Below are 21,999 nucleotides of genomic sequence, written 5' to 3' on the forward strand. Positions count from 1 at the left end.
TATGCTCCAACTCAACGGGCCAATGGCAAGCTTTCCCAAAAACCAAACGATACGGTGACATTCCCAAAGGGGTTTTGAAAGCCGTTCGATAGGCCCAAAGAGCATCATCCAATCACTGTGACCAATCCTTTCAACAAGGATTCACCACTTTCTCCAGGATTCCCTTTATCTCCCTATTGGATATTTCCGCTTGACCATTGGTTTGGGGGTGGTAGGATATGGCAATATTGTGCTTCACACTATATTTGGCTAACAAAGCTGCAAAAATCTTATTCACAAAGTGGGTGCCTTCATCACTTATAAGCGCCCTTGGAGTGCCAAAACGGGTGAACACATGCTTATGTAGGAATTTCATGACCACCTTGGAATCATTAGTAGGACTTTCCACTGCTTCAACCCACTTAGAGACATAGTCAATGACCACCAAGATATACAAATTTCCAAATGATGGTGGAAATGGCCCCATGAAGTCAATTCCCCAAACATCGAACAATTCCACTTCAAGGATGCTATTCAAAGGCATTTCACTCCTTGCTGAAATATTTCCAACACGCTGGCAGCGGTCACATCTCTTAGCAAATTCATGAGCATCCTTGAAGATAGAGGGCCAATAGTACCCTGATTGAAAAACCTTAGCGGCTGTTCTTTGCCCACCAAAATGTCCACCATAAGGAGCTGAATGACAATGCTCTAGTATGCTAGAAACTTCATCCTCATGCACACAATGCCTCATGATTCGATCTGAACATTGTTTGTACAAATAGGGCTCATCCCAATAATAGAATCTCACATCATGAAAGAACTTCTTGAGTTGCTGCCTATTCAAATCAGGTGGCTGCAAACCACTCACCAAATAGTTGACAAAATCAGCGTACCATGGAGTAGTGGTTTGGTTCATAACCAACAATTGCTCATCGGGGAATGTCTCTTTAATAGGCCCTTCATTTTGCTTTTCACTTCTTGCTTCAAGTCTAGATAAGTGGTCAGCCACTTGGTTCTCCGTTCCTTTTCTATCCCGAATTTCCAAGTCAAATTCTTGAAGAAGCAACACCCATCGAATAAGTCGTGGCTTAGCATCCTTTTTGGCAATTAGATACTTGATCGCTGAATGGTCTGTATAAACCACCACTTTAGTCCCCACAAGATAAGCTCTAAACTTGTCAAAAGCAAACACCACCGCCAAAAGCTCTTTCTCAGTGGTAGTATAGTTCAATTGGGCATCAGCCAATGTCTTGCTTGCATAGTAAATGGAATGAAAAACCTTCTCTTTTTGCTGCCCAAGTACAACACCCACAGAAAAATCACTAGCATCGCACATCAATTCAGAGGGGAGAGACCAATCTGGAGCTAGAATGATAGGTGCGGTGATAAGAGCCTTTTTTAAAGTCGCAAATGCTTCTTGACACTCCTTGGTGAACTCAAATGCTCGATTCTACTCAAGTAAGGAACAAAGGAGCTAAGAAATCTTTGAAAAATCCTTTATAAACCTCCTATAGAAGCCCGCATGCCCCAAAAAGCTTCTAATCCCCTTGACTGTAGTAGGTGGTGGCAATTTTTCTATGACTTCCAGCTTTGCTCTATCCACTTCTATGCCCTTGTTAGAAATTCTATGGCCCAACACAATGCCTTCTTGAACCATGAAATGGCATTTTTCCCAATTGAGTACCAAGTTTGTTTCTTCATATCTAGCCAAGACTTGCTCCAAGTTAGCCAAACAAGTGTCAAAAGACTCCCCAAATACTGAAAAATCATCCATGAAGACTTCAAGAGACTTCTCCACCATATCTGAAAATATTGCCATCATACAACGTTGGAAAGTGGCAGGGGCGTTGCACAACCCAAAAGGCATCCTTCTAAAGGCAAAGGTGCCATAAGGACAAGTAAAGGTAGTCTTCTCTTGGTCTTCTGGCACGATGGAAATCTGATTATAGCCTGCATACCCATTGAGGAAACAATAAAACTCCTTTCCCGCCAACCAATCAAGCATTTGGTCAATGAATGGCAGCAGGAAGTGGTCTTTACGAGTAGCCTTATTCAACTTCCGATAGTCCATGCAAACACGCCACCCCATCACTTGTCTTGTGGGAATCAACTCATTATTTTCATTAGCCACCACCGTGACTCCACCTTTTTTAGGAACACACTGAATTGGGCTGACCCAAGAACTATCTGAAATTGGGTAAACAATTCCATAATCAAGCCACTTAATTATCTCTTTTCTAACCACTTCCTTCATGATAGGATTAACCCTTCGATACTGCTCAACAGAATTATTACAGCAATCCTCAAACAGAATTTTATGCATACAAAATGAGGGACTTATCCCCTTGATATCCGTCATAGTCCAACCAATGGCCCTTGTGTATTTCTTCAAAACAGTCAGCAACAAACTCTCCTTTTCAGCTCCTAACATGGTTGAAATAATCACAGGCAAGGTCTCATTATCTCTCAAATAAGCATACTTCAAGTGACTAGGCAAAGGCTTCAACTCTAATTTTGGTGGCTCTTGAATAGAAGGCTTAGGAGGCTTAAAATTCCCTTCTGACAAGTTCAATGACTCAAAAGGCCTCCTAAATTTAGCAAAGGGTTGCTTTGACTCCACCCATGTAACTTGGCTTTCTTCCTCTTCACTTAAGTTTTCAAGCTCTTCAAGTGACCTCACCCCCCACTCCATCTTTGAAAGCTTCCTTATGGAATTTTTCAGCGACAATAGACTCAATTACACTTAGCCTAGAGCATTCCTCAACCTCATTCGGAAACTTCATAGCATTGAACACGTTGAAAGTCACTTGTTGGTCATTCACCCTCATAGTAAGCTCCCATTTTTGTACATCAATCAAGGTCCTCCCGGTAGCTAGAAATGGCCTACCCAAGATAATAGGAACATCTCTACCCGCTTCATAATCAAGGATGATGAAATCAGCTGGGAAAATGAATTTATCAACTTGCACAAGTACATCTTCAATTTTTCCTTCCGGGTGTGCCATAGAACGATCTGCTAATTGCAAAGTGACTGTGGTTGGTCTTGCTTCTCCAATCCCCAACTTCTTGAAAATTGACATGGGCATCAAATTGATACTAGCTCCCAAGTCACAAAGTGCTCTACCAACATCTCTACCACAAATAGAACAAGGAATTGTGAAGCTGCCCAGATCCTTCAATTTAGGAGGAATTTTACTCTTCAATATAGCACTACAACCTTCAGTCAACGCCACTGTTTCAAATTCACCAAGCCTCCTCTTTTTAGTTAAAATATCTTTCAAAAACTTCACATAGTTGGGCATTTGCTCCAAAGCTTCCACCAACGGTATATTGATGTGAAGTTGTTTCAAAACATCTAAAAATCTCCGGAATTGACTATCTTGTTGCTACTTTTGAAAGCGCTGAGGAAATGGTGGAGGTGGCTTGCTTATAGGCTTTCTTGAAGCTTTTTGCGGAGGAATTGCTGCAGCAATTGCTTCAGGATCAGCATTTAAAATTTTTGATTTCACAACTTTGTCTCCTTTGTCCACACTACTATGGATTGAAGTGGGCTCACTGTTTCTAGTACAATTATCCTCAGTCAATTCCACATTTTTATCACTCCTTAAGGTAACCGCCTTGCAATGCTCCTTGCCATCTTTCCTTGGATTTTCTGTATCACTAGGCAAGGTGCCTTGTTGTCTATTCCTTAGCTCATTAGCAAGCTGCCCCAATTGAGTTTCTAGATTCCTCAAGGATGCTGCTTGACTCTGAATCATAGCATCGTTCTTGGCCATATATTCCTTCATTAAACTCTCCAAAGAACTTGATTGAAACACTTGAGGAGGAGGTGGTTGAGCTCTTTGTTGTTGTTGAGAAAACCCTGGTGGATATGTAGGCTTGTTTTGCATTGGTGCTCTGCTTGAACTAGCTCCTTGACCCCCCCCATGAGAAGTTTGGATGTTGTCTCCACCCCAGATTGTAAGAGTTCGAATATGGGTTATTTCAGTTGGCATTTTGATTCCCCACATAACAAACTGAAACGGGATTCGAAGGACAACTCTCAAATGCGTGCCCATCTCCATAATAAACACAAGATACATCAGCAACTTGTCCCATATTCTTGAGAAGGTTAGTCATTGAAGAAACTTGAGCGGTCAAAGCTGTCAATGCATCAACTTCAAGTATACCAGCCACTTTTCGACTTGTTGAGGCTCTAACATTGGACCATTGATAATTGTTGCTAGCTATCCTCTCCAAAATCTCATAGGCTTCATTATAGAACTTAGAGAGAATAGCCCCATTGGCTGAATCATCTAACACCATACGAGTGGAAGAATTGAGCCCATTGTAGAAAGTTTCCATTTGTATACAATGCGGGATCCCATGGTGGGGGCACTTTCTCAATAATTCCTTGAATCTCTCCCAAGCTTCACAGAATGATTCATCTTCCAGCTGCTGAAATGACATGATTTCATTGCGAAACTTGGCATTTTTGGTAGGGGGAAAGTACTTCATAAAGAATTTTTCAGTAAACTCATTCCATGTAGTCACCGAGTCGGGAGGAAGGGTGTTGAGCTAAGCTCTAGCTCGATCCCTCAAAGAGAAAGGGAACAATTTCAACTTTAGGGCCTCATCAGTCACTCCTTGTAGCTTGAAAGAATCGCTCACCTCCAAAAATGAACGAAGATGAAGGTGAGGATCCTCAGTAGGCAGCCCACTAAATTGACCCACTGTTTGCAACATTTGGAACATCACGGGCTTTAACTCAAATTGGGGTGCTTGAATTTCAGGCCTAACAATGCCCGGATTAAGCTCATTAAACATGGGGGCAACATACTCCCTTATGGCTCTCTCTCTATCATCAGCCATAGCAATTGTGTTAGTGGCATTATTAGCACCCTCATCTCCTTCAACCTCTTCAGCCATATTAAGGCGATTTTGAGCCCGTTGTTCCCTTAGTCTTCTTCTAATTGTTCTTTCAATTTCAGGGTCAATAGGAGCTAGTTCAATGTCTTCTTGCTCGTTCATATACTAAATCACCTAAGAAAACACAAGAGCAAGCAAACAAAGTCAGCTCAATAAAGAAAAAAAAATTGCAAGTAATTGATTTTACAAGAATTTCTAATTTCAATCCCCGGCAACGGCGCCAAAAACTTGTTGTGATAAATTTAATATTTGATTTTAAATACGTAAGTGCACGTAATCACACAAGTAATATAATGATAAGTAAATCGTCTCCACAGAGATTGCAAATTAGAAAAAATAAGCAAAACAATTACTAAACAATTTTAAGAAATTAAAAATCAAGTGGATTGTTTATAGGCTAAGCAAAATATTAAAATAAAATGGAAATACTGAAATTAAAAACTGAACTGGACAAGAAAATTGAGAGAAATATATGGATTGCAAAATGGATTTGAATTATTGAATTCCCTTATATTATTCATCCTGAACAACTTGAGGACAGATTGTTGCAGCAATATTCTAGCAAAACTCCCAGGTTAACAAGAGTTCATTTAAACACTCATAAAACTTTCCCAAATTTTATGAAATTAATTTTTCTACCTAATTAAACATATTCCTATGCAAAATTAGATTTAAGAATGCAAATCAAAGTTTAATTCTCAAAAGTTACACAAGGCAAAGAACATATCCCTTTGTTACTTACCAACATAACATAACCTAACCTAGATTATGACTTGTGTCATCCAAGTTCTTCCCATTACATTTAATCTTTCCAACATTAAACATAATTAAATAACTTGCCATTGTTGGCCAAACAACAACAAGAAATTAATATAAGCACACTTGAATGAACAAAGGAGATTTTACTAGAATAAAGTGCAAGAAATTTATAGACTATAACATAGGGTTCATCAACAATTCAAGCCACCTAAAAATTAGTTCATGGTTGAGTTCATAGACATTAATTCATAATCAAAACAGCCCATAATATTCATACTTAGAATCCAACTCAGAAATTAATAAAATAAAGTTTAGGAAAAGAAGAAAGAACAAATCCAAAATGATGCTTGAGCTTTCTTTGATTGTCCTCCTTCTTCCTTGTTAATATTCTCAGTTTTTCTCCTCTATTTTTTCTGGTTTTCTTTGCCAAAAATGGCTGATGCTTCTTCTCTACGGCTGGAACCTCTTTTTGTATATATTAGGTTTTCTCCTCTCTTTCCCAAAAGTACCATAATGCCCCTTTTTCTCCCAAAACATGAAGTCCTCATTTCCTCTGATTTTTGTCATTTTCTCCAATATGCTGAATAGTCTTTCTGTCCTTGCCACCTCAGCCAAAATGTCAGCTCACCCATTGACTGCCACATGTACCATGTGCCCCAAAATCTGCCTGATCAAAATGCTTCAGGTTTGCTGCAGCAAACCTGAATATTCAGCCATCAACAATATAATTTCATCACAATAGATCCATATGTTAGCTTATTCTTTTGTGCAAATATTTATCCATGAAATCATTATCTTTAACCCAATAGCTATTAAAAACTAAAAAATAATTACACTTAATTAAGATAATGAAAACATCAAGGTTAGCTACAAAAACTAAAAATAAACTAACATCACCCATGATTTTTTTCACAATTATAAGTTCAAAAGCACATAAAATAACTCTTTATTCAAGAGTTATCACAGAGCATAATCATTCAACAGACAATCAGATAACTCATACCGCATAAGCATGTACTCAACAGTCTAAGCATTCATGTTAATCAAGTATTCAACATACCAAGTATATCATTTCATATCAGTAATCAATTCACATATGATAACTAGGGTTAACGCCCTTAGGCTCCCTAGAATTCCCCATCAAAGCTCAACTCAAAATCCATATCAATACTAAGAACCAGAAATTGAAAAACAACCTTAGACCTTACCTCAAATGGATGGACTACTCTTGCTAACTCCTCAAGCCAAACCAAGGACCCTAGCCTCAAGCTCCTGCCCAGACTCCCCCTGAGTTTTAGCTCCAAGAAACCTCAAGAATTGATGAAGAGAAGCTTAAACCGAGAGAAAAAATAGAGTCTCCCACTTTTCCTTCTATCTTTTTCTTCTTCTCTTCTTTTCTTTCTTCAGACTTCCAACTCTTTCTACACTATCCACTATGGAATAAAGCTTAATAATACTTATCCCTTGTAAGCCACATGACCAATCTGCCCCCCCCCCCCCCCATAATTCCTAAGCCTTTAAATCCACCTAGGGGCATTTTGGTCATTACACCAAATTCCTGCTAATTCATCGAATGTTTCTAATATTTTCCGCTTACTTCCTGACACCTAACTAATCACCAATTATATTCCTCAATATCAAAATAGACCCTAATATATTCTCTAAATTCCCAGAATTACCCCCAAGCTCGCCTCGAGCCGGGTATAAATCCTCGCCGTGACTTTTTCGCTAAACCGCTCACTAGGATCGTCTCGAGTCACAGATTACAAATATATCCACATAATAATGTGGTCTCAACAACTTATCACAAATATATACAGTTATGCCCTCAACGGGCTAAAATTACGATTAAGGCCTTCTAACCTAATCAGGGCCTACATGCATACTAGTACACATAGTCATGCATCAAAAATATTCAAATAATCATATAACATGCTTTGAAATCATTAAATCACATAGTACCAAGCATCCAAGCAGCAAAAACCACTCTGGTCATCCAGATGGCGGATACATGGATGGCACCATATGTAGAGTATCTGTCAAGCGGCGTGCTACCAGCGGACAGAAACAAAACCAGGACCCTTCAGCGGCAAGCTGCTAGGTATATCCTGGTCGATGGGATCCTGTACCAAAGGGGATACTCACTGCCATTTCTTAGATGTATTACCAAGGAAAAAGCCAAAGAATTGATGAAAGAGGTGCACGAAGGCTTTTGCGGGGACCATGCTAAGGGGAAAAGTTTGTCAAAAAAGATCCTAAGGCAAGGATACTTCTGGCCAACAATGAATGAAGACTCAATGGAGTTCGTGTGAAGATGTGACAAGTGTCAGAGATTTTCTAAAATCCCACAAGCAGCTCCCAACGAGTTAAAGCAGATGCAGAGTCCATGGCCCTTCGCAGTTTGGGGAATAGATCTAATCGGATCTTTGCCTACAGGAAAAGGTGGTGTAAAGTATGCAGTGGTTTCCGTTGACTACTTCACCAAATGGGTCGAGGCTGAGCCACTCGCAACCATAACGACTAAGAAAGTGCTTGGCTTTGTAGTCAAGAACATCATTTGTCGCTATGGATTACCAAGGAAGATAGTCTCGGATACAGCACCCAATTTGATAGTGATCTATTACGGACTTCTGCGAACGACATGATATTATCAAAAGCTTTTCTTCAGTCGCTCATCCCCAAGCGAATGGGCAAGTCGAAGCAGTTAACAAAACGCTGAAGGATACCCTGAAGAAAAGACTTGAAGAAGCTAAGGGAGCATGGCCAGAGCAGTTGCCTGAAGTTCTTTGGTCTTACAGAACTTCCCACCGAACAGCAACAGGTCATACCCCGTTTTCCTTGGCGTACGGATATGAAGCTATGTTGCCTGTCGAGTTAGATCCACCCTCGCACCGTAGATTAACATACGACCAAGACTCTAACAGCCAGCTATTGATGGAATCCTTGGACTCAATTGATGAGAAGCGTGAACAAGCTCAGCTCCGAGTAGCTGTGTACCAGCAAAAGGTCGCCCGACATTTCAACTATAAAGTGCGAGAAAGAAAATTCAGTGTTGGAGACCTTGTACTCCAAAGAGTTTTTCTAAACACCCGCGACCAAGCCGCTGGAGTACTTGGGCCTAATTGGGAAGGGCCATACCAGATTGATGAGGTCCTTCACTTAGGCACTTATAAACTTGCACGCTTAAACGGAGATCTCGTTCCTCGCTATTGGAATGGAGAACACCTGCGCAAGTATTACAAATAAACAATTCTTCTTAAAGAATTGGCTTGTATTAATTTTACTTTTTACAAGTTTTGAAAAAAAGGGTTGGTCATTTTATGTGACTGATCGCTTATAAATGTAAGATCTTATTGATCACTCGTACAGACATGTTTAGTCCATTTATTACGAGAAATAAAAGGGACTGTGCGCAGCCAATCATTTCTTGCCAACTATTGTATTTATTACAAGTATTTGCTCATTATGTGTGTTGTTTTGCTGTATTATAATGCTAATCATATTACTCCGAGCAGTAATGTTCGAGCAAGTTCTGGTCAAGGCAAGTGACTAAGGACCTAAAGCTCCTCGATCACTTCGGGGGCATATAAGGTACAAGTAAGCAAAGCATATCGTTAAAAGGTATGTAAACACATGAGAAAATTAAGTGAAAGCATGCTAGGGCACTTAGAGTATTTTTCAAAATTTTGTTATTTTGTTAAATCAAACCAAAGTTCTATGCTAAGTTCGGTCATGCGAACAGATGTTATAATTATATGCAAATATGTTATAATGTCAAAATGTATCCTTTTACACCATGAGCAGTCGCTGCTCGGATGTAATAGTTCAAATAAAAGTAAAAGCTGCCCATGCAGCAATAAAAAATATATATTGTCTTGACATCACAACCAGTAGGTCGTGTAGTTAAAAAGATAAAATATAAATAGAAAAAGTTTAAGCATCCGGAGGATCTTGAGGAGCTGGGGGATCTTAAGGAGGGCCTTGATCGACGACGTCTGCAGCCTCATTATCTGCCCCATCCATCCCAGCGGCCAGCGAGATCTCAGGGGAAGCAGGAATCCTCGCCCTTTCTTCCTCTGCCAGTCGAGTGACACAACGAGCAAGCTCGGCGGTTCTGGCATTCTCAGGAAAGTAATTGAAGTCGGCACCCTGGTTGTGCTTCCAGAAATCATAGAAGCATCGGAGAGTGGCATTCTTATACATTTCCAAGTTACTAGCATTAGCTTTCTCGAGCTCCTCGATTCGGCCTTCCAGGGTAGCATTCTCCTATCTACTCGCAACCAGTTCCCCCTCAAGCTGTTGGGCCGCGCGGAAATTGAAGCGGTTAGACTCCTTGAACTGGTCCCTTTGAGCAATGGCCTTGTCCAAAGACTTTTGCTTCTCCTTCAACTCCTCTGCCAGCTTATTTTTCTCCTCGAGCACCACTGCAAGTTGGTTGGCATATTTTGCTTCGGCAATTTAAATTCATCAACGTTCCTTTGCTCCAAAGATTTGGCCTCCTCGGAAGCAGCACCCGAACGGAGGCGGCCGGCAGTAAGGGTCAGCATTACCTGCGGTCAGAGCAGAAGTCAGGCTAACTGTAAATCATAGAAGAGTTGTCTCCATAGAAAAAGATGACTTACACTGGTAAACTCATTCAGGGCACGGTTTAAGATCAGGTCGACGTCCATCGCTTCGGTCGTGGCGATCGCCTCTCGGTAGCGGTCGTGATTTACAATCTTTGCGACCCTGTCCTTGACCGATTTAAAGATGCGATCAGTTATATCGCCCCCAGTCGAAGCAAGACCGGCCTGCTGGGTTTGGTCGGTTGAGGCCACTGGAGGTGGAGTCGATCCGGCTGGAACAGAGAGGGTTTGCTGCTCGCAAGGAGAGGGCGGAGTTGCGTTGACTGAGGGCTCGTCCTCCAGGGGGCCTGCATTGCGAGCCTTCTTCGCCTGAGGCGCTTTGCTGCTCTCCCCGTGGTGCCTCTTGCTTGCCTTCTTTTTGCTCGGGGGAGTCGCGGCAGCCTCGGGAGTGCTGTAAATGTCGAACACATTCACGGAGTCCATGTCTGAAAAAGAAGCAAAATGTCGAACAATGAGATAGCATAAATGACCAAGTATATAACATTAGAAAAAGAAATAAAGAAAGATTTCAAAGTCAAATACCCGAGCTATTATTACTGGTCGCTATCCTATAGACTCTACTAGTCTTATACTCACTCTCTGACATGAAGAAGTCTGGACCTAAATTTGGAGCTTATTTAAAATTTCTGTCCTCGTCGAATACATGACAGGGAATTTGCAAGCTATCTAAAAGTGAAATAACTGTACTGTAACAACCCAAAATCACTAATATGGCTTAAGGGCCCTGATTAGTGTGCCAGGAAGGCATAATTGACTTATGAGTGAATTTATTGATTTAATGCATGATTATATGATAGGCATGCTTGTATGATTATATGAATGTAAATGTGGTTAAATGTTGTATTTGTGAGAACCACATTATTATGTGGGTAGATTTGCAGTGAGCGACTTGAGGCGATCCTAGGGAGCTAGATAGCGGGAAAAGTCACAACGGGGCTTAGTATTTGACTTTGGATAAGTCAGGGGTATTTTAGGTATCGGGTAGTTATTTAGACTATCGGGTTATGGAAATAAATATATGGAGATATATTTGAGGATAGAAAGCTTAGGTGGGAATATTGGGGGAAATTACCGTTTTGCCCTCGGGGACGTTTCCGGTACCCCGAGCCTTGGGATTGAATTAACTGGCCAGGATTAGATTAAGTTAATAAAAGAACAGGGGAATAAAACACAAACTGACCTCAGCTCTTCTCCTCTCTTCTATTCCCTTCTTTCTCCTTTCACTTTCAAGAAACTACAGAAAACCTAAGGGAAACAGCTGGGAAAACTCTATGTTTGAGCTGAATTCTTGAAGGCTTAGCTTAGTTCAGACTAAGGGACACTCAATCAAGATTAAGGTAAGAATTGAATTGTGTTTTTGGGTGTTAGAACTCTAAGTTTTTGGCTAAATATTAAGGTGTTTAAGATTTTGATGTTTAAGGGCTGAATTGAAGATAAGTGCTTGGGTTTTAGCTCAGAGGTTGTCAAGGAGGTGGTTCAGCAAAAGAGGTAAGCTTCAATTCATAATTCAGAGGTTAAAATTTGAGTGTTGCATGACTAGTTTTGGTGTTTTGAGTTGCTGGGATTTAGAGAATCAAAATGGAGTTTTAGTAGGTTTTTAGGCTGAATTTCTGTTTGATTATGTTGTTAGAGTCATGATAAAAGTTTTGTGATTAATGGGTTTTGAGTTAGGGTGCTTTGGAATGGTTTTGGATGGGGTTAGGATGCTAGAAATAGTGGATTTTCTGGGCACGAAGGGGAGGGCCGCGACTCTATTCTAGAGCGTTGCGGCCCTACGAAGCAAGAGAGCCAGGGAGGCTCGACCAAGGGAGAGCGCCGCGGCGCCCTTGGGCAGGGCCGCGGTGTGTGTCTGCTTGCTGGGGGCCTTGGGCTCTATTTTAGGGGCGGGACGCGGCTAGGCTTCAAGGGCCGCAGCCCTTAGGTACATTCTTGAACATTTGGGGATTTTGAGCGCGGGAATCTAGCCTAGGGTGCTCGGGATCGATTTCACCACCGTGCTTGGTGGAATTCGATGTCCCGGAAGCTAGTATTGAATACAGGAATCTTTATTTGAATATTAATGGAATCCAATATCTTGGTTGTGACTAGGTGTTAAGGCTAGGGCTCGGGAAACAGATCGTGCTCGGGGAATGTCGCTCATAATTAGTGAACGCAGAAATTAAAGGTAAGAAAACTGCACCCGGTTGTGTACTTGTAATGGGACTAAGGGTTCCCTAATATGTATGCTTGAAAGGATGGTATTATGCCATGTAAACAGTGAACCAACGGCCTAAGAGTGCCAAGGGTTACACTAGCGCACAAGGCGCGGCTTGGCCACTGGTAGCCGAGGACAGCTTATTATGCACTAAGCTCGGTTTAAGTGGGCCGGAGTCAGTGGGGTAAACATAGGGTGCGGCCTAAGTTGTCGGCCCTGATTATTATGTGACCTAACTGTTAATTATGATTAGTTACATCATTGGTTATGTATATGTGCTGAGTGGTTAATGTGGTGTATTAAGTGTTTGATCATGCTTAAATAGTTGATTATCTGTTATTGTTGTTTGTGTTGCATATTATGTTTTCTTGCTGGGCCTTGGCTCATGGGTGCTATGTGGTGCAGGTAAAGGCAAGGGCAAGCTTGTTCAGCCCTGACTTAGAGAGCTCTGCGAGCTGGATGTACATGACCAGCTGCTCAGCCGCCACGGTTAGGCTTTAGGCAGGGACGTGGGAACCAGAAATGTCTATTTTTTCCTCAGTATGGCTGATGGTTGTCTGTAATTTGGAGATTCTGTAAACCAGCTTTTAAACTCTGTTTCTTTTTGGGATCCCATGTATAAAACTGCTTAATTATTTAAAGTGTAACTTTTGAGACCAAAACCCTTTTTAACCCTAGCTCTTACATGTTTAGTGGCACGTTTTTAAATTAATAACTTGATTAGCAAATCCTGCACCTTTATAAGTACACAGTGTAGCGATCTTGGCTATCTAAGGTGTTACATGTACCATTTTCGTCTAAAGACTCATCCGGGTGATCGACAAGCTCGGTGGCCTTCTTTTTCCCTATCCCAAGGGGGACAGAGGGCCTCTTTACTGGAGGTGTGCCAACAGGTTCCCTGATCGTGACCCCGGTTGGTCTCCTTCGTGGAGGCGATGCTGGTGGTTGCTGCTCAGGTTCCTGCTCGGGTTCCTCCTCGGCTGTGGCTCCCTGCAGTTGACTCCCTCATGTCCTGATGAGGGGCTAAGAGGCCAACCAACCTAAGATTTTCCTCTGTGACTAGATGTTTGACGCTTTTTTCTACATCAGTCATGCTGGCGAAGAGGGCTGACCTCAACTCCATATCTGGAGTTGGGTCTGGTCGCAGCCATGGGCCTGGAGGACATTAAAAGTTTAAGAGATGGTGGAGAAGAACACTAAATAAATATCAACAGCCAGTGGTACGAAAGTTTTACCTCCTTGAGCGAAGGCCAGGTTGTCCGCGATCATGTTAGTTATGAGGAAGTACTCCTAGTAGTACCTCCCCACATTTGATATATGGGTGGTGTCAGTCAGGAAGGTGCGCCCAGTTTCCTAATGATAGAAGTGAAAAAACCCTGTGCCCTCTTGGTTGGGGTTAGACTTGAGGTCGAACAAGTAGTTAACCTCATGAGGAGTTGGCACGGGCCATTTATTGTGGCTGTACAGGATATAGAGTGCAGCGAGCATCCTATATCCGTTTGGGGTTATTTGAAAATGGGCAACTTCGAAGTAGTTGGCCACCCCTTGGAAAAATGAGTGAAGAGGCAAGGTAGCCCCTACCTCAATGTGAAACCTCGACCAGGCGCTGAAGGCGCCTCCGGGCAGGTTCGCCCTTTGGTCTTGGTTAGGTCGGATTAAGGTCACCCCCGTGAGACCGTACTTCTTGATATAATTAGCGATCATCCTGATCATCACTCTGCTCTCAGGAACTAAATGCCATTCAATATCTGGCTGAATGGCATGTCGGGGTCGAGTGTGTCTTTGGATGTTGGGGTCAGGAGCATTTTCTGCTCGACCACTGGTCGAGGGAGTTTCAGCCCGAGGAGCAGGCTGATGTGAGGGAGTGGGGGTTTTCTTTTTCTGAGCTTTTGTTTTAGCATGAGCCATACTTTGAGCAGGGACAGGTGAATTGTTTGAAGTAACACGGGAAAATGGAATATCAGGTATCAGTGACGATGGTTGCTCTTCGTCCTCGAGCAGTTGAGCCAATAGGTCGTCATCTATAGGTCTTTCTCCTCCCCACGGATCTTGCATGTAAAGTGCGAACAGAGAAAGGAGGAGATAAGACGCACAGCCTGAGAGCTTATGTTGAAAGTTGGAATAACGTTGCTCGCGTCTACGACCAGCAGCATTCTAACGGAAACACTAAGTTATATGCGAGCAGTTTGAAAAACAGATTAGAAAGCGGAAATAATTTTTTTTTGGAAAAAAGCTTTTTCGACTCCGAAGGGGTGGGAAAACCCCAGTTTTTCAGCTAGCCTAAAAATCGAATTTTTACTTCGATTTTACGCCCTAAGCTTACGATCTTGACTATCAAACTAGCTCCTAACTCCTACAGAGCAAAACTACACTACCCTATCAAGCATCAATTAACATTCCCACAATCCTCATGCATTTCTACCCAAGCACACAAAAAAATTCAGAACTCAAAACAGGCATATAACAGTATGCATGGCATGTCAAAGAGTTTGAAAGTTGAAGAAATTTACCTAGATGAAGTTTGGAGGTTCTGAAACGAAGCGACTTTGGACGTGCGAACGGAGGATCCTTAGAACAACAATGGAAGATCTTCGAAATTTTTGAGCTCTGAGATGGAGTTCTTAAAGGTTCTTGGCAAGAAAATGGCTAGTAAAAAGTTAAAAGGTAAATTTGGGGATTATTTATAATGGCTGAGATATGTTGAAAAGGGGTAATCATGAGTTACCTTGTTCAAGGCATGGGGGAGTGTAATAGCCATCAGAGGGATTACTTGGAAACCGAAAAGGCGTGATTGGACGTGATTAGGTCACAATTTTCGAGAACGCATGAGGGGCTCTGACAGATTTCGTGGGGCATACGAAAAGTTAGTTTCCTAAGTTTATGCTGGTCACAATAAATAAACTTGGGGGGAAAATGTTTATCCAAAAAAAAGTTGTTGATGACGTGGCAAGAATCTTCGACACGTAGCCGACACGTGGCAGAGATGCTGCTCGCCTCTCGACCAGAGATATTTCTATATGCGAAGTTCAAGTTTTATATACGACCAGCCTGGTCGTATACTCCGTATATTTATGTATAAATCTGTACAGTTGTAATGATATTCGAGAATATCTCTTCATTATAACCTGAAGATCTGTTTATTAAGGAAAGATATAATTAATTGACTCCTGTAACCCTCCTTAAGCCTATAAATATACAAGAAATAGCTCAAGGGGGGAATCTTTTGATCTCTTTCCGAATTGCATTACTATTATCCATCGTTTGTATTGTTTTCTCCTTCTAAGGCCTGTGAAACTCAGGAACCCTAGTTCTTTGATCACACCTTTGAAGCTCAATATTAATAATAGTATCAAGTGGATGTAGGTCATTACCAATCACTGGGGTCGAACCACTATAATTCTTTGTGTCCTTTACTTTCCATTAGATTGTTTTCTCAAGCATCGTACTAATCTCTTGTCATTTATTTGACTTCGTGTCGTTGACCAAAACGAGGGTCAACAGCATCCAATACGTGATGTATGTGATCAGGGCTTTGCTCAAATGTTGAATATAGATTTGATCAGGGCATGGGCCTTTGAGAATGTGCATGATTATGATTATGCTTGTGATTGTTGATTAAGCATGTTGAATACTTTGTATATGGATATTTGATATATGATATATGCTTGTCTTCATTATCTTATTGAAAAGACTTGACTTATAAGTCAAGAACAACAATAGTGCGCTGAGCTCTGGTCAAAAGCATTAACTCATAAGTCAAGGGTGGCAATAGCACGTTGAACGCTGGTCGAAATGGTTGGGTTAATCAGGAGCGCATCATACGCTTGTCCGACCCAATGGTCATGGAAAACTCAGCACTAGGTACTCTGGGTCAGCTTCAAGGATGGTTATACAGAGGATAGGGCAATGGGCGTCGGGGTGACTTATTAGTCCCATATCCTAGGGCTGGGCTCCGGACTTGACTTATAAGTCAAGAACGGCATTAGCGCACTGAGCGCTGGTCGATATGGTTATGCCTAATCAGGAGCGCATCATACGCTTGTCCGACCTAATGGTCGTTGAACTCAGCGCTAGGTTCAATGGGCCAGCTCCAAGGCTGGTTATATAGAGGATAGGGCAAAGGGCCCCAGGGTGACTCATTAGTCCCATATCCTAGGGCACTAAGCCCAGTATGATTCATTAATCATGTATTTTGGACAACGGGCCCCGGTATGATTCATTAATCATTTAATTAGGGCAGTTGGCTCCATATGACATTGTAGTCATTTATATGAATGGTATGCATGCATGAGTAGAGTTATTACTTCTAGGCATGCTTATTATGATTTAACATGTTATTAACTGCTTAAGAGCATGTTTAAGTTTTCTTGTTGAGCCTTGGTTCATGGGTGCTTTGTGGTGCAGGTAAGAGGAAAAGAAATCTGGACCATCCTTGAGTTGGAGAGCTTAGGTGACGATGTGTACATATGTGGCTACTCGACCACCACGGCCGAGGTTTTAAAGAAGAACTAGGGTCAAACCCTATTTTGCCGCTTAGGTCGGATGGTTGTAACTTTTCAATTGTAATTAACCTTTTTAAATGTTAGCTTGGGATCCCATGTATGGAGGTAAACATTTTAGTGAAACAATTATACCTTTTGACCAAAAATTTTAACCTTAAACCATTAATCATGTTTAATTACATGGTTATGACCAAATGACTCATTTGGAGAGTCTAGCACTATTTTAAATACATAGTGTAACGGTCCTTGATTATGAGGGTGTTACAATTTGGTACCAGAGCATGCCAAGGTCAAGGGTTCCTGAAGACAAGCTGGGCATGTACACTCACCACTAAAGATAAGCTTGACTCAGGGTTTGGTAACTATATATGTGGTTATGTGTTTAACTTCGTAGCCTTACCTGTATGCCTTATTAGGAAGCATAAGATATTCTGATAGGGCCTAGCCCTTGATTGTTGATATGATTATGTGTTTGCCTGCTCAGTTGATATATGAATGCTTTATCTGCATGCTAGAGTAAAGAGCATGGTATTTATGTTAGGAAGAGCTGGGCTTATTGATTGATGCATGAATGTTATGGGCATGTATTTTGGTACTACAGTGGTATGTGAATGTTGTGTTGCTTGGTTTTTCTGTGGGAAGGCTTTTGGATGTGCTCATCTATAGAGTCCAAGAACTTTACTTAGCTAATTGTTTAGTAGTATTATAGTATGTTTAGTATTATCTTTGTAACTGTGGATTTTTGGTTCAGACCGGGAATTATTTGGACACTCATAGTAGTACTTATAGATTTTCTAAGTTTAATCTATAGTTTAAGAATATTAAGTATAACCTAAGGTTTGATTAATGTGACTGATATTAAGGATTATATTTATTATATTATAAGGTTTAGACATCAACCAATAGGATTTTAAGCACATGTTATGAATGGTGATTAAGGATTAAGTATTTTTGAGGATTGAATTTAATAAGGAGTAAAGTTTGAATGTTATAGGGTCAGTCAGCAGCTTTGAGTACGTTGAGGGCTTAGTCAAGGTTGTTTACTCCATTCAAACTTAGCTAAAAATGTGTAATTTCGTGTTTAAATATTCAGCGTGTGCCGATATATCGCAGCTATAGGGGGCGATATATTGCAGCACGTAGATACGGAAAACACGAAACAATGCACGGTCGCCTCGGGCATACTGGCCCAGGCGATATATCGCCTACAGGGGGCAATATATCGCCTCCTTCAGCATAAATTCAAACTCTTTTGAATTCATTTCCTTTCAGCCATTCAAACTCCTTCAACAGTCCAACATCTTTTGAACGAGTCTTCAGCCTCTGCTGAACGATTATTCAAATGATTTTCACCTAAAAAGCCATTATTTTTATTCAAGTAAAATCAAGATACTTTCATTCCCAAACTCTATAAATAGGACCTAGTACCCAGCCATTTCTTCACCTTTTACTCTAAGTTCAGAAGCTGCTAGTGCTAAGTAAGTGTGAGAGTGTAAACACCTGGTTTGGGAAAATCATAAGCTTAAACATCATAAGCTTATCAAACACTTTGGGAAGTGAGATTCGTTAGTATTTCGGTTGTGGTTAGATTGATCTTGCAAGTCTGTGAGGTAAACCCGAAACTCTAGTTCATTTGATTTATGTTATGTTTCCCTTCTCTTAGTCTTCTACTCAGTTTCCTAACCTCATTCTTATTTTGGTTAGGGAATCCAAGTTCTTAAGCACATAAGTTGTGGTAAGCATATTTTCTTTTAATGGTTTAGTCTTCCTATTCATTTTCATTTCTTCTTCTTAAGACTCACTCTTTCTCATATGGTTTTAGGAGTGTTCCAAAAGTCCCAACTCAGTCCATTATATCCCGGTAACTTTGGTAAGGAAAATAGGCTAGAATCTATATGTTTATGTTTATGTTATCTTATGTGTTATGTTATGATATGTTATGAATATGTTATGAATGTGTATGTTTGTAGGCTTGGGCTTATGCCCTTTTTGACTAACAAGATCCCAAAAAGATTGTGGGCATATGCCTATTTAGCTGGTAGGACCCCACTAATCTCATGGGCATAAGCTTGTTTAGTCTATGGGACCCCAAGTAATAATGTCCATTATAATAAGTGTATTATGTGTTATGATATGTCTTTATGTTTCTTATGAAATTATGTTTATGACTATGTGTTAGATTTTTCCTTGCTGGGCATTAGGCTCATTCCTTTATGTTTATGTGCAGGAAATAAGCTTTAGAGGCGGAAAGATTCGTGACGCTTAGAGGATGTGTATCGATGGTGAATGGAGTCAAGGGGCCGAGCGTTATTCGATTCGAGGATGTAGTGTCATTTTAATTTTTATGGTTTTATATGTATTTTCTGCATTTTCTTATGTAATTCTTTTCATTTAAATCATGTTTTGTTTTTAAAGACAATGGGATCCCAAATCCATCTTAGTATTCTATTTATTTGTACGTAACTCTTATTTTTACAAGTTACTCAATAAAATTATGGTATTTTCGTAAAAATGTAAGTTTTATGTATAGTTTCGTTAATGGTCCAAATAGTCTAGATTAGTGGGTCATTACATCATCATGCCTAATGGGTCAAGTCATTGACTGCAGACAAACTCGGAGGATATGTACCCAAGGCAGTTAATGGGACCCGGCGGTGTTTATGTTAAGGCTGGAAATTATAGCCAGGGCCAGGGCCCTCCGCCTGCCCCTCAGAATTGGCAGTAGGTGTTTACAGACATGCAAGCAAGATTGTAGAGGCAAGAGGAAGAGATCAGGTGTTTAAAACATCATGTTCAGTCAGGAACACCTCTTCCATTGTTATGTCAGGAGTGGCTCCATTTTTGGCTCATCCTAGGGTTGAGAACAGGTGGGAATTACTATATGGGAGATTTCAGGAATATTACCCTCATAGGAGATTTCAGGAATATTACCCTCCAATTTTTTAGGGAGGCCTAGATCCATTCAGAGCTGAACAATGGATGGGCATGATCAACTTCATCCTTGATTTTGTTGGGGTGGTAGGTCACGATAGGGTGATTTGTGCTATGTATATGTTATGGGAGGATGCCCGGACTTGGTGGGAAGTGGTATCCCAGACACGAGATATAGCTACGATGAGCTGGGAGGAATTTAGGCAGTTGTTGAATGAAAGATATTATCGTGACGTAGTTAAGACTGCAAAGACAAATGAATTTCTGAACCTGGTTCAGGGAAATACGACAGTAACAGTGTATGTTGACACATTCGATGGGTTGGCCAAGTTTGCTTTTGATATGGTACCCACGAACGTGGCTCGGAAAGAGCGATTTATCCATGGACTGAATTTCGAGATAGCTCGGGGCATTAGAATCACCCCAGTAAATGAGATCTCTACCTATGCTCAGGTGGTAGGGAGGGATCTTGTTGTTGAGGGCACAAGAAATGAGATTTGGAGGGAGAGTCTCAGAGAGCGTGAAGCTCAGACAGTGATACCTTTGTTTATTGGATCGGGTAGGGGCAGAGGCCCCAATGATCAGGAAAGAAAAGTTATCAACATATTCAGTACCTCCATACTAGAAAAGAGGTTTTGAAATACTCAGATAGGCCATTAGGGAGAGGACGGGATTGGAAACTCTACCTGGAATGCGCTTGGTGCAAGAGGCGCCATCTGGGAGAATGCCAAGAAAAGGCACGTGTTCTTATGTGGGATGGTTGGGCACCTCAGGAGGGATTTCCCAAGGCTGAGGAATGATGAACCAAAGGTGTCAAACATCTTGACTCTAGCTCGAGTGTTCGCTCTGACGTAGTCAGAGACTGAGGTTGAGGTTGAGGTTGGTTCCTCAGTAGTGATAGGTCAGCTTCCTAGTTCTGATTCTTATATTATGCTGGTTTGTTTTGATGCCATGTTTTCTTTGTGTTGTTGCATCTAGTAGAGGCATAGACTTAGTATGTAGATTATGTGGTTATGTTGTGATGAGAATTTGGAACCCTACTGGTAAATTTTTAAGAGATGGATTAGATTATTGTGGGAAAATATTTATCAGTTGACTTGATAGAGTTGGTTATGACCGACTTTGATATGATCTTGAATATGGATTGATTGGCCAAGTATCTGGATGATATATAATATATGCTTGTCTGCATTATCTGATTGAAAAGAATTGACTTATAAGTCAAGAACAACAATAGTGCGCTGAGCGCTGGTTGAAAGCATTGACTCATAAGTCAAGGGCGGCAATAGCGCGCTGAGCGCTGGTTGAAATGGTTAGGCTAATCAGGAGCACATCATACACTTATCCGACCTAATGGTCGTGGAAAACTCAATGCCAGGTTCGCTGGGCCAGCTCCAAGGTTGGTTATACAGAGGATAGGGCAATGGGCGGCGGGGTAACTTATTAGTCCCATATCCTAGGGCTGGGCCTTGGACTTGACTTATAAGTCAAGAATGACATTAGCGCACTGGTCGATATGGTTATGCCTAATCAGGAGCGCATCATATGCTTGTCCGACCTAATGGTCGTTGAAAACTCAACGCTAGGTTCAATGGGCTAGCTTTAAGGCTGGTTATACAAAGGATAAGGCAAAGGGCCCCAGGGTGACTCATTAATCCAATATCCTAGGGCACTAAGACCAGTATGATTCTTTAATCATGTATTTTGGATAACGGGCCCCGGTATGATTCATTAATCATTTAATTAGGGCAGTTGGCCCATATGACGTTGTAGTCATTTATATGAATGGTATACATGCATGAGTAGGGTTATTACTACTAGCATGCTTATTATGATTTGGTAACATGTTATTAACTGCTTATGAGCATGTTTAACTTTTCTTGTTGAGCCTTGGCTCACGAGTGCTATGTGGTGCAGGTAAGGGGAAAAGGAAGCTGAACCATCCATGAGTTGGAGAGCTTCGGTGACGATGTGTACATCTATGGCTGCTCGAGCACCACGACCGGGGTTTCTCAGAGGAACTAGGGTCAAACCCTATTTTTCTGCTTAAGTCGGCTAGTTGTAACTTTTTAATTGTAATAAACCTTTTTAAATGTTA

At 41.2% G+C, this 21,999-nt stretch overlaps 1 protein-coding gene and 1 non-coding gene across 2 annotated transcripts; one reads left to right on the plus strand and one right to left on the minus strand.

Annotated features, from left to right (window-relative positions):
* Nucleotides 1-2,748: 2,748 nt before the first annotated feature.
* On the minus strand, nucleotides 2,749-3,284 carry LOC133792400 (uncharacterized). Its single transcript, XM_062230302.1, has 2 exons — nucleotides 2,870-3,284; nucleotides 2,749-2,759 (listed from the first exon to the last, which is right to left on the minus strand). The coding sequence occupies exons 1-2, from the start codon at nucleotides 3,282-3,284 to the stop codon at nucleotides 2,749-2,751; spliced, it is 426 nt and encodes a 141-aa protein (XP_062086286.1).
* A 1,058-nt stretch (nucleotides 3,285-4,342) lies between these two features.
* LOC133793248 (small nucleolar RNA R71) lies at nucleotides 4,343-4,449 on the plus strand. Its single transcript, XR_009874702.1, has one exon. It is a non-coding gene; the product is annotated as a small nucleolar RNA R71 (small nucleolar RNA).
* The last annotated feature ends 17,550 nt before the right edge of the window (nucleotides 4,450-21,999 follow it).

This window comes from Humulus lupulus, chromosome 7 (genome assembly GCF_963169125.1).
Source record: "Humulus lupulus chromosome 7, drHumLupu1.1, whole genome shotgun sequence".
NCBI classification, from domain to species: domain Eukaryota; kingdom Viridiplantae; phylum Streptophyta; class Magnoliopsida; order Rosales; family Cannabaceae; genus Humulus; species Humulus lupulus.

Bases quoted from the DNA above. Each gene is read 5' to 3' on its own strand.
- LOC133792400 (XM_062230302.1), bottom strand. From the start codon at position 3,284: ATGCCCAACTATGTGAAGTTTTTGAAAGATATTTTAACTAAAAAGAGG.